This window comes from Acartia tonsa, chromosome 3 (genome assembly GCF_053477335.1).
Source record: "Acartia tonsa isolate MP-2025a chromosome 3, ASM5347733v1, whole genome shotgun sequence".
NCBI classification, from domain to species: Eukaryota; Metazoa; Arthropoda; class Copepoda; order Calanoida; family Acartiidae; genus Acartia; species Acartia tonsa.
The window spans coordinates 44747910-44760921 of record NC_137262.1 but is presented as its reverse complement, the minus strand read 5'-3'; the positions used below and the strand labels follow the sequence as shown (position 1 = coordinate 44760921).

Genomic DNA, 13012 nt, shown 5'->3' with positions numbered 1-13012 from the left:
TTAGCAGAAAAATTACAATTTACTAAACTTAAAACGTAAAGGAAAACTTTTACGTTTAATTTTTAATGTGTTTTTAGGATAATTAATGTGTATATTTCTCAATTGATTCTTAGAACTTTTTGTTATTTCATCATTTTAAATGTAAATATTATTGTTTTGACAATCGAAACTTATCTACATTCAGTTGTAGTGTCTGTCTGTGTTTTTAGCACAACTTTTTTCTTCTTACTTAGACATAAATTATTAAATATAGATATATTTTTAGTTACTTTTGGGTGGCTATAAACCACATTGGCCCTAACCCTTCGGGGTTCTAACCCTGTTAGGTTTTCTTTTTTACTTAATTAAACCTAACTTACAACAAACAGAAAAAATATGTTTTACTCAAAAAGTGCGCCTGTGGTCCAAATGCGGGAAACTGCCCGGTCCCTTTTTTCTATTGCTTCGTTATGTCTTATTAAGCCTAAAAAGCTTTGCAGCAAATCAACCTTGTTTCTTAATTGACTAAATAAATAACATTTATTTTCAATTTTTAAGGGATTCACTGGAATTGATCAACCTTATGAGAAACCAATCAACCCAGAGGTAAATTTTGTAATTAATAATTTGTTTGTTCAATTATAAATGTAATAGAATAGAGGGGACAGGGGTTAAATAACTGTTTGTTTAAGGGGTGGGAACCCTGTGCCGACTTTCAATTGGGTATTCGAATATCAGCCAATAGCGTCGAAAATACTATCACAACTAAGTCGCTTCAAAAGAGCAAAAATCAATTGCAAGCAGACAACAAAGGACCCCACCACTGGGACCATGAAGTTGTCTGAGTTATATATCTATACTTATACATTTTTTCATGATTTAATTGATTTATTACAAAATTAATAAAATTTGAGAATATTAGGCAATTTTTATAATACTTTATTTGTTAGTTTAATTTAATTGATATGTTACATAATTATAGGGCTTATTTAGAAATTAATATATTACATTTTTTGAAAATCAGGGATCTTAAGGGATAAGATAATAGATGATAAATGATTAATATACATTGACAGTTTTGATAAACAAAATTCCCCGTTATGTACCAAGATAAAAAGTATTGGTTAAAAAGTTTGGATACTGCTTAAACAAACAAATCAAGATATAATAAAAGCCCCCAAAGATTTTAAGTAAACGAATGCATTTTGGGTACAATTAAAATTTACATTCCAATACATCCTCTCTCCCTGACTGAATATAGCTAATATAAAAAGAGCTTTTAAATTAGAATTAAGCGGTCACTTTAAACTCACTTCCACCAATCTCGCCCCCCCCCTCCCCCTCTCTCTCTCTCTCTCTTCTCTCTCTTGCCATCTATTATAATTTTCCACTCAATTCTTATTTGACAAGAATAACAAGTTAAGGCTCGACTCTTCAAGATTATACTCTAGTGTTTTTTTAATCCCAATATAAAAGTATCATAATGTCTTATCTAATAATAATTTTACTGTCTGTAGCATAGGATATCGAAAACTGCAGAACCGATATGGTTCTCTTTTACAGTGCAGCTTCTTGTAGGTCCATGGAAGGTTATATTTTGGGGTAGGATAGCTTCTCCCGTCTAAGAATAATCATTAGAGAAATCCCTAGAATCTTCCTCCCTGATGTGTGCTTTTTCTTTTTAAAATAAAATTTAAATTGATCATTTTATTGAGAAAAATCTTACTATTTTTGCATATTTGTATTCACACCCCGTGTGAGCTTTTTTTTTTGGGGGGGGGGGGTCAGTAATCAACAAAAGTCAAGGGTGAAAACATTAATAATTGGTTATAGTTTTATTTATTATTTTATGATTTTTCTGTGTGTTAATCTATTTTTAAAGGTGAAATTATCCATTCTTATTAATTTATTGTTCAATAAATGTATTTGTTGTGTTTCATATTGTGTTTATAGCTATTTTTTCTTTCCTTGGAATGAATATAATGTCCCGTAAAAAGATGATATATTTTATTATCGTGTAGTTATTAGGATAACATTAACACAATTTTGAGAGAAATTTTGAGGCTAATTGTCTCAAACATTATATAAATGAAAATAGAATATACGTGGATATTATGACAGGGTAATTGAGGTTGCTAACATGGACATCACTTATTGGTTAGTTAGTTCTAGGAGGGGAGGGGATGGTGTAAAAGGGGATAGATGTGGGGAACATTATTTTAGCCAGCTACAAGTTTATTAGAATTTATGATAATCTGGTGATAATCCATTATTATCGAGAATGCAGGTATAAATATTCTATCCCTAGAGGAAATATTATGTCACTGTGCTTGTACTGACATATTCTATTTTCAGGTTATTATCAAGACCACCGAGAACACAGTTTCAGAGTGTGTACAGCAAATTGTACACATTCTCATGGAGCATGTAAGTTTTTGTTTTAATATAACAAGAAACAATCATTCCTTATATCATATATTGGACAATTAGATAATAATATCTTTCTATACATCATATATAGTACAATGTTTAAATCTCAATGTTATATAACTTTTCATTATTATTTTCTATCAATCAAAACATGATCATAATTAAAACATATCAAAATAATTTATAATGGTCAAATATGATAAAACAATTATAAAAAAAAATCGGGAATAGTCCCTTTCGTAACATCGCCCCATCGTCGTATTTTTAGAAAGGCTTTTTATAGATTATTTTAGGTTAGGTTAGGTGATATTGGGTTAGGTGATTGCCCCACAGGGTTAGGTAATTGGCCCCGCAGGGTTAGAGCCCCCCGCAGAGGCTAGAAATAGCAGAAAAGCTACTGTGAAAAATACAAGAATCGCCCCATAAGGTGTGATGTTACGAAAGGGACTATACCCAAAAAATCAGGCGTTTGAAATAAAATGATATCAGACCAAATAAAGCATAATTACCAATTCAATTATACCCAACCATATTTTTCAGGGAATTGTGAATCAAGCTGCGGCTGATTTAGTTGAAGAGCTGACCGTTCCGGCTGATTTGTTGGAAAATGCCAGGCATATAAAACTTAATAACTGAATGTTTATTGTTATTTCTACTGGAAGACATTCTTTAAAGATTTCGATTATTTACAAGGATGACAACAGTCATAAGTAGAATAGCCCAAAAAATCACGACTGGAAATACATACAAATTAATTTAAAGAGAAGATTTTACGTGATTACAAATCAAAAATAAAATTATTGATTAAATTACTTAACCTTATATTTTTGTAGCTTAAATAGCATAGCAACGGTTAATGTTCATATACTGGTTGCACATTGTTGTAGGGAGATTTCACAAAAAAGATAGCCGTTTAACATGATTAGCAGCCTTAAAAATCATATTTCCCCCAGAGTGTTATGTTCAGACTGACGGATGGACAGACAGACAAAGTGAGTCATAAAATCGGTACTATAAACTTTTTAGCTAAAGGATGCATTATTAGTTACCTGTCCTGATGTTTTATATGACACCAGGGCTGAAGCTGCCAACCTTCCCAAGTTGGAAATCAACACTCTTGACCTGCAATGGCTTCAGGTACAATACTATATTATAAAGTAGTAAGTTGTTTGTATATATGTCTGCAAAGATATCTTAAACGGCTGGACTGATTGTTTATTTTAAGAGAAGTTTAGTATCTGTCCAATCTTATTTTTTATTAATTCTACACGATTTAAACATTTATGCCCTTTTTGAACAATTTGAACCTTTGTTCTACTTTTCATTATGAGTATGACTATTTATTACATGTGAGAGTCTGATTCTAAATATAAATGAATTAATCATTATTTTATTGCTATACTAATGTCTGTCTATGTGTATATTTGATTAAATTATATAAACAATAAAACAGTTTGAAGTATAATGTTATATACTGGATAGAAGGGATAATACAAAAAAATAAAACATGATTTTCAATAAATCTAAAAAATCCCTTTAATATATATTAATGTGATGGTATAATTAATTTTTAATTAAATACATTTTATTTTAAACGTATAACAAAATGATTGTCTCTATCTAACCCTATATAGTTGACCTAATTCAAAAATTCATGTAGTATTTTGAGAGATTAAAGTTTAAAGGGTTTGGGTTTTTGGAAAGTTGTATAGGAAAACTTTCTGAAAATAAATAAATTTTACATAAAGGTGAAATTATATAAGTAATTTACGAGAGTAAAACTAATTTACTCCAATTTTTACATTCATTAAAAGTATAGGTATAAACCAAATGTTAAATAAGATATATTATTTTAGGTATTGGGAGAGGGATGGGCCACCCCTATGTCTGGTTTTATGAGAGAAAGAGAATTTCTACAGAGTCAACATTTTAACTGCCTGCTGGACCAGGGAACTATCAATCAATCAATTCCAATTGTACTGCCAGTAACTACAGAGGTAAGATTTAATAAAATAGTAATGGATAAAGAATATACGTGGGTATATTGACAGAGGAAAATTTGCGGTTAATTTAGGTTGCTAACATGGACATCATTTATGGGTCAGTTCGTTCATCCAGTAGGAGGGGAGGGGATAAGAAATATCTATATTTTAGCCAGCTGTGAGTATTGCTCTATTAGAGTACATTAAAATCTGGTGCAAAATTCAATTAATGGTATATCAATTAAAATAGTCTTATTTTTTAATGGAGATTCATGGATATTATAATAAGTTGCTTAAACTGTTTTTAAACTATTTTTAAAAGGTATATTAAAAATATACTTTGACATCTGTAGAATCATACTGCAAAGCCAAAAATGAGAACAATTGCGCACATCAATTTTTATTAGGATTTTAAAGTTTATTTTTTACTATGGAATAAATAATTTTTACTGAATCGTGATGTTTCTTCCCTTTGTAGGTAAAATACTCAGCTTTTAGAGTGTCTTGCTTCGTAAATATTGTATGCTAGTATACAGTAAAGTTAGGTCTTTTGATTTTATCTATCAATACTAATTAAAAATTAATTCTTTACAATATATCAATGAATTAACATAAAAATGTTTCATGTTTATTATACATTAAAACACATAAAAATTGGCTGTAAAGGGTTAAATAAATTAAGATGATGACAACAAATGTTTATGCAATACAACAAATTTATTTTTGTCACATATACAAATATGATATAAAATAAGATTATTCAAACATATTTTTAAAAATATTTTTAAAGAGTATGTATCTTTTATGAGTAGGGTTTTCATTCTTTTCATTTTTATTAAATAAAATTATTTAACTACGTTTGAAATAAGTCAGTTTGTGAAAACACTCTTTCGGAAATTCTAATTTCTAATTGGTTTAAAATTAAATTCAGCATCATGTTTTTTATTGTATTATGTCAGATTTTTTAATGAAATTAATTGTTTTAGAAAAAAAATTATTTCCATTGAAGAGAGTAATGTTTTTTTTATTGTATCAGTATAAAGTGAATTATATAAAATTGTTCACTAAGTTACAATATTACACGAAGTAAAAAAAGACCCTTTGATCTGGTAAAAATGACCAGAGCAACAGTAAAAATTAATTTTTAAATCCCCCAAAAAAAGTTTATTGAAGACTTAATTCAAATTTGGGCTCTGCAGTCTGATTCTATAGGTGTCCTAGTATATTTTTGACCCCCCATTCAAAAATAGTTTAAAAACAGTTTAACAAGGATGACATCATTCTAGAAACTGCATCATAAGAATTAATAAAAGAAAAGCAGTACGACCGACCTAGTTTGTTATATGAAAAATGCCTATAAATACCCGCACGAGAAATTTTACAAGCTCCTTTCATGTAGTATGCCAGTAAGTATATTTGTCCATTACAGATATTCCATTTTCATCTTTAAATTAATAAGTTACAGTGCAGAGTAGATGATAATTATTCAAGGGAATTATCACAAGTAAAAGATTTGATCTTAGATTACGTTTAGCATCTTGGACATAGCGACGTACAAAATTAGATTAGATTAGCGTTATTCATAGTTGTCAGTGTCAATCTTTAATAACTAATATTTAACTTTTTTATTTCAATTCATTTTCAGAATAAAGAGAAACTTTTGAAAGAGGAGGCAATAACATTAACATACAATGGAGAAGCAAAAGCAATACTTAGGAACCCAGGTAATTATTATCTTTCCTGAAACTTTTACGCAATTTTAATTTTGAAATACATAAAAGAAGAAATCGGCCATAAAAAAGAGACATTTTTTTATATTGGCTAATTTCAACAACTTAAATTGATTTTTAACAATGTATGAAGTATTGGTCTGTTTTAAAGCCTGTAATAAGCATGTAGTGTAAATTTCAAAAAGGTGCTGTTAAAGGACTGATTACCCCCCCCCCCCTTACTTTTGAATTTAATTGAACAAAGGGTGAGTAGTTTTTTCCTTTGTGTAACCCTTGCGGGGGGCTATATAACCCTTTATATATACCTATACCTGCGGTGACCAATATAACCTAACCTAACCTAAAGTTATAAACAAACGAACCAAAAACTACCCCCTCCCTCCCCCTCTTTATTTTTAATTTATTTCTAAAATATGGAGGTGGGTTGAGTGTTTTATAACGTTCACATGTTCGTTGATTTAGAATTTTATGAGCACAGAAAAGAGGAGAGATGTGCCAGACAGTTTGGTACAACCAATCCTGGACATCCATACATTAAGGTAAAAACTAAATTTAAAATAGTTATCCTGTTAACAAGATACATTCATGAAAGCAAAGCTCATCAAATTTGACGGAGAAACGAACAGTGACAAATATAAAATCACAACGCATTTTATATTAAAAATATTTAGAATTGCGAAGACAAAAATCTGTGAAAGTCTATCCCATAGTAACTCAAATACTGGATGCATGATACTAACATACTTATGTAATGTAAGTTTATGCTAAAATAATTTTTTTTTGTGTAGATGATAATGGAAAGTGGTGACTGGTTGGTTGGTGGAGATATTGAGGTTCTTGGCAGAATCACTTGGGATGATGGTCTTGATCAATACAGGTATTTCAATTATGCATTATTAATGTGGCGCATTTTGCATAGTTGCTAATTTAATTCAAAATTGTTAATTTACAGTATATCTTTGTAAAAAAAATTAAGAATGTTTGCGATTATTGTAGCCTTTTTTATTATTGCAAATTTTTTTGCTTTTTAAATTTTTTTCTTTTTTATGTTTTTTTTGTGTGTGTTTTAAATAAAATTATAATAACTAGCGGTTTCGTCCTTATAGGCCTCTAGAGAAATGGTGGGGGAGGGGAGTAAATTTTAATTTTAAAAAGAAAAACTAACAATATTTTTTTTTGGTATCCTCCCCTTAATTAGCTATAAACCTTACTAGGACTTACTACAGACAGACATCCTGTTACTTTTATTTGAGGATTGAACAGCAAAAACTCTTGTCTGCTCTAGAATTTTGGAAAGAGGTTTGATTTATCTGTCACCTGTCTTCAAATATCTTTATAGGTTGACTCCCAAAGAGTTGAGAGCCAGATTTCGTGAGATGGGTGCTGACGCCATATTTGCCTTCCAGCTGAGAAACCCAATTCATAACGGCCATGCTCTACTCATGACCGATTGTAAACGCCAGCTAGTAGGTAAGATTTTGTTCTTTTTTCGCACCTAGTCTCCAAGGCCTTGGCTAAGGAAGGGGCTGGGATAAAACCACTAATTTAGTGTGAAAAAAAATATTTGTGAAAAGAGGAATTTTCCCGGCAAAAAATAGCATAAACAATCACAGGATGTGTGGGTTTAATCCCTTATAAGGACAGACTACTCGGTTCAGTGGTTACCGAGATCTAAGTATAGTTTTCTGACATCATTTTTTGGGTGTAAAAAGTAACACTTAAGCTAAGCAGATAATCTTTAATCTTTGTACATGGTGTTATAATCCTTGCAAAGTAGAGAAAGAATTATTTTAATTATGATTATAGATTTATGTTATTATTTCAGAGAGAGGATTCAAGAACCCAGTTCTACTTCTCCATCCCCTTGGTGGATGGACAAAGGACGATGATGTTCCTCTTAAGGTTTGAACTCTTTTAGTACTTTTTAAGGATTGCACTCTATTTAAAACAAATTATGTGCATTGCTTTTAACTTTCTATTTAAGTGATTGATATATTAAGGAGAAAAAAATAAACAATCTCTTTTTGAGACGCAATTTAATCTTTTGTTTTGTCACCAAAGAAGATATAAGAAGTAAGAAGCTAAATTTCAACTCAAAATAAAAATGAAAATATTTAGACCCGTATGGAGCAGCACCAGGCCATTCTTGAAGATGGAGTTCTGGAGGCAGCCTCTACTGTTCTGGCCATTTTCCCTTCTCCCATGATGTATGCAGGTAGGTTTGTCCTTTTTTTTAATAGCATAGCCTCTCTATACTTCTGGAGGATGTAGTGTAAGATGTTTCCTCAATTGTTCTGGCCATTTTCCCTTCTTCCATTTTGTAGCAGGTATGTTTGTCCTTGTTTTTAATAATAGCACAGCCACTTTACACTTCTTGGGGCAGGTAACCCCCAATTTATAGATGTAACCTGACATAACTTTTATTTGTATGTGAGGTGATAAAAAGCAGTCATAACAAAAGACACTATTAATTATTCTATTGCAGCCATATCTAAAAGGTGACATTAATAGTAAGGACAAGAGCAATGTTTAGGTTAATTTGAAATCCTTTGCTGGAAACAGCAATAACTTCCAGACAAATGTCGTTATATCAAGGAGTCAGTTACTATAATCTATAATTTGATGTGCATAAGTATTTCTAAAGAGGGTATATTTTTAAAAAAAATAATTTATCTTTGTTCAGGTCCAACTGAGGTACAATGGCACGCGAGGTCTCGTATGTGTACAGGAGCAACTTTCTATATAGTTGGGCGCGACCCCGCAGGGATGCCACATCCTGATCCTCCCAAGAGAGATCTTTATGAGGCTACTCATGGTGGAAAGGTACGATATTATTATTTTTTAAATTTTAGTGCAATAGAATAATTTGGATAATAGGAAATAGAAGGAGGGAGGAGGGGGGAGGTAAGTTTGACCCTCCACTTTAATCTTTAGATTGTGAAGGTACCATTTCCGAAAATAGTTTAAACCTTTCCTGGACCTCAAAGAACCTTTACTGTAGAGGAGAACAATATCAGTTCAGCGTTTTACGAGATCATAAGCTACAAATAGACAGACACAAAATAAGCCATGATTTAAGCCGTAAAAAAATGTTTACAATGTCTATCTAATTAAGTTTTTTTTAATTTAGGTTCTTGGCATGGCACCTGGTTTGAACAATCTGGAAATTATTCCCTTCCGTGTGGCTGCTTATGATATGAAGGTTAGTTATTTAATTTTAGAGTTGCTTCGCTCCTTTTTTCTTTTCTGTTTGTTTGTATATCATGAAGATTTGCTAATTAATCTATGAGTTGTTACAGTATTTCAATTTTGTGTAACTACCTACAATATGAAGTATCATATTGTCTTTGGATTTGTCGGTTGGTTTGTTAATCGGGGTTCCATTGGAATCTCACCCTTGCAGGATGCCCTGCTGAGGGGCAAAAACCTTGCAGTCAAGAACGGCACAATTGCGTCTGAAAAATGTTTAAAGCTAATCTCTAAAATTGAAAAAAAAGTTTTTGGATCATTATAAAACGAAGTTGCGGGTTTCGTCGTATTTTCACAGTAGATTTTCTCCGATTTCTAGCCCCTGCGCTGGGCTCTATCCCTGCGGGGCATATTTTCTAACCCTGCGGGGCAATCATTAACTTTTAATTAACCTAACCTAAAATAACCAATTAAAAGCTACAGTGAAAAAACGATGAAACTCGCAACTTCGTTTTCTTTCCATGACCCAAGTTTTTATAAAAAAAACTATGTACTATCAAATGTTTTGAAAATGTCACATTGCTCATGTATTTAGAATAAATAATAATCTTTAGCAAGAAAAATCAGCGTTTCTATAGAAAGGCAATTAATTATATAACTTTAAATCTATCACATCCATAAGTAGCGGAGAACAGAATTTAAAAAAACTATCAATTAAAGCTGAACAGACGGACAGACAAAGTATGTTGTGTAGATAGTCATTTGCAGGAGAACCTTTTAGAGTTATAAGCTGTCTATCATTTATATCAGCTGAGTAAACTATATTACCCTGGTAATTAAAAGTCGAATGTAAAACTGACTGACTTGCGTTATTAAGTTGGTGCCCATTTGTGTAAAGAATCTTAAATAAAAAAAGCAAATAAAATCCTAGTTTACATATAAACTATCATTTGCATAATTAAAGACTAATAAATGATAAATTAGTGATTTATCCGGAAAAAATTATTTTTGTCATGTCAATTATAAGCTAATGATATCATTTTCAAGAATAATTATTCCACTATTAACGTCTTTAGCCTCTAGGGGTTTTTGCCCCAAGAGGTATTTAAAGAAAAAAAATTAGTAACTCTGGAGATGCCCCCACTAATTTTGAATAATTAAAAAAAATTAAGTACCTTATGAGATGCCCCTACTCCACCACTAATTTTAAATAATTTTAAAAAATAAAATAAAAATAATTGAGGGAAATTTTTTTTTATTTTTTGGGGGATTTGAGGTGCTCCACCCCCACAAGAAAATAGCCTAAAACCAACACAGGACCAGTAGGTATATTCCCTGAAGAGTAGAATCCGATCGGTTCCGTGGTTACCAAGATCTTAAGGGACAGACGGACGGACAGACAGACAGACAGATATACAGACAGACAGACATCATTCTACTTTGTATTAAAGATTACGTTATTTTGATTTTTGGTCAATTAAATAAGTAAAAGTACTATAAAAATACTTTTTTCTTTTTACGATTTGTACTTAACAAATGATTACATAAAAGTTGAATTAACAATAGTAGCAAGGTTTGATGTTTGGTACTTTTAATAATGCTGTGAAAAATAACCAAAATTTATTTTTTGGGTTACAGGTGGGTATGAAGAAAAGATATTAGAGGTTGTGGATGGAGGAAAGTTATTTTTCGCATCGTAACATAGACATCTTTCCGCGGATATTAAAATGAAAATTACAAAACTGGTATTAGTTTTATAATTTTTATTGTAACATTCATGAAAAATTGTCTACGATAAGATGACAAATATTTTATTTTCAGTATTGCTGAGAACTGTTTCTAAGCCATACTGGAAACTATTGCAGCTAAATCTCTGAATAACTTTAGTTGTACTTTTAGGCAAAGGCAATGGCGTTCTTTGACCCACACCGCAAGGAGGACTTTGACTTTATATCTGGAACTCGCATGCGTGGCCTGGCTAGGGCTGGAGAGACTCCCCCAGATGGTTTCATGGCCCCCAAGGTAAGATTTTATATCTGAAACTGGCATGCGTGGCCTAGCTAGGGCTGGAGAGATTCCCCCAGATGGTTTCATGGCCCCCAAGGTAAGATTTTATACTTGGAACTCGCACCCGTGGCTTGGCTAGGGCTGGAGAGACTCCCCCAGATGGTTTCATGGCCCCCAAGGTAAGATTTTATACCTGGAACTCGCATGCGTGGCCTAGCTAGGGCTGGAGAGACACCCCCAGATGGTTTCATGGCCCCCAAGGTAAGATTTTTTATCTTGAACTCGCATGCTTGGGCTAGCTAGGGCTGGAGAGACTCCCCCAGATGGTTTCATGGCCCCCAAGGTAAGATTTTATACCTGGAACTCGCATGTGTGGCCTAGCTAGGGCTGGAGAGACAACCCCAGATGGTTTTATGGCCCCCAAGGTAAGATTTTATACCTGGAACTCGCATGCGTGGGCTGGCTAGGGCTGGAGAGACTCCCCCAGATGGTTTCATGGCCCCCAAGGTAAGATTTATACCTGGAACTCGCATGCGTGGGCTGGCTAGGGCTGGAGAGACTCCCCCAGATGGTTTCATAGCCCCCAAGGTAAGATTTTATATCTAAAACTCACATGCGAGGCCTGGCTAGGCCAGTGCTGGATAGACACTCCCCCAGATGGTTATATAGCCCCCATGGTAAGATTTTATACCTGGTACTAGCATGCATATACTTGGCTAGGGCTGGAGAGACTCCCCCAGGTGGTTTCATGGCCACTAAGGTGAGGCAACAAGTCAAAATTTAGGGTTAATGGGGACAAAGTATGATAAATTAAGCTTGCCTATAAAGTCTATGAATTAAATTCTGCTTTTGGTAATTTGTAAATTTATGGTTAAAGAAGTGTTGTACACTAATTAAAACAAAATCCATTTTTTCACCTAGAAAATAGCCATTACTCAATTTTTTTAACTCCAATTTATTTTTGTTAGGTTCGGTATGCATCAATTTATCGTTGATTGTCTTATCTCTAAAGATCCCTGTGTAAAAAAAATATTCTATTTTTTAGGCATGGAAAGTGCTGGCTGACTTTTACCAATCTCTGCAGTCATCCTAACATAATGAAACTAGTTATAGAGTAGCTGCGCTACTAAATATCAATTGTTAACTTTTTATGCACTTATTAAATTTACAAATTCTATACCAAGCTAAAAAGTGCCTTTCAAAACATATTTTAAGTATAAAATATAAAATGAAATCATAAATAAAACCCAGAAAATGCATTTTTATATTTTTGATACTTTTAGATAATGATATAACCACTATGAATTTTATATTTTTACTTTTATACATCACGTTTGAAATAAATATTACAAATTGTTAATATTTTTTGATTATCTACAAGTAAATCACTATAATGCGTGCAAACCGAAGCTGGCAATTGGGGCAGTTTACCCCTCCCCTCCTCCCTCCCTAACTCTTAAGTCTAAGTGATTTGCACGCATATGTGTTGTTTAAAGCTTAAATAGCTACGGAAAAATCTTTAAAAAGTATATGAATTCATTTTGATCCAAGAAAAAAAGGGTTTTTATGTAAGTAATACAAAACAAGGATGACAACATCCATAAAAGCGAAGCACTGAAATGGTAGGACAAACTAACATTAACACTTGTATAGTGTCTGAACTGAATAATCATAATATAAAAGTATAATAGTCGA

At 32.3% G+C, this 13012-nt stretch overlaps 1 protein-coding gene across 3 annotated transcripts in view; it reads left to right on the top strand.

Moving 5' to 3' along the window:
* Positions 1 to 12677, top strand: part of LOC145314316 (bifunctional 3'-phosphoadenosine 5'-phosphosulfate synthase-like) — a 31188-nt gene extending 18511 nt beyond the window's left edge. For all 3 annotated transcript variants that reach the window (XM_080154187.1, XM_080154188.1, XM_080154186.1), the window contains exons 7-21: positions 538 to 585; positions 2335 to 2406; positions 2950 to 3023; positions 3486 to 3546; positions 4266 to 4406; positions 6037 to 6115; positions 6584 to 6660; positions 6910 to 6998; positions 7461 to 7591; positions 7947 to 8023; positions 8240 to 8336; positions 8805 to 8944; positions 9252 to 9323; positions 11210 to 11332; positions 12363 to 12677. In XM_080154187.1, the coding sequence (XP_080010313.1) occupies positions 538 to 585; positions 2335 to 2406; positions 2950 to 3023; positions 3486 to 3546; positions 4266 to 4406; positions 6037 to 6115; positions 6584 to 6660; positions 6910 to 6998; positions 7461 to 7591; positions 7947 to 8023; positions 8240 to 8336; positions 8805 to 8944; positions 9252 to 9323; positions 11210 to 11332; positions 12363 to 12410 (1329 nt within the window). In that variant the 3' untranslated portion in view covers positions 12411 to 12677. The remainder of the gene's footprint in view (positions 1 to 537; positions 586 to 2334; positions 2407 to 2949; positions 3024 to 3485; positions 3547 to 4265; positions 4407 to 6036; positions 6116 to 6583; positions 6661 to 6909; positions 6999 to 7460; positions 7592 to 7946; positions 8024 to 8239; positions 8337 to 8804; positions 8945 to 9251; positions 9324 to 11209; positions 11333 to 12362) is intronic.
* Positions 12678 to 13012: the final 335 nt, after the last annotated feature.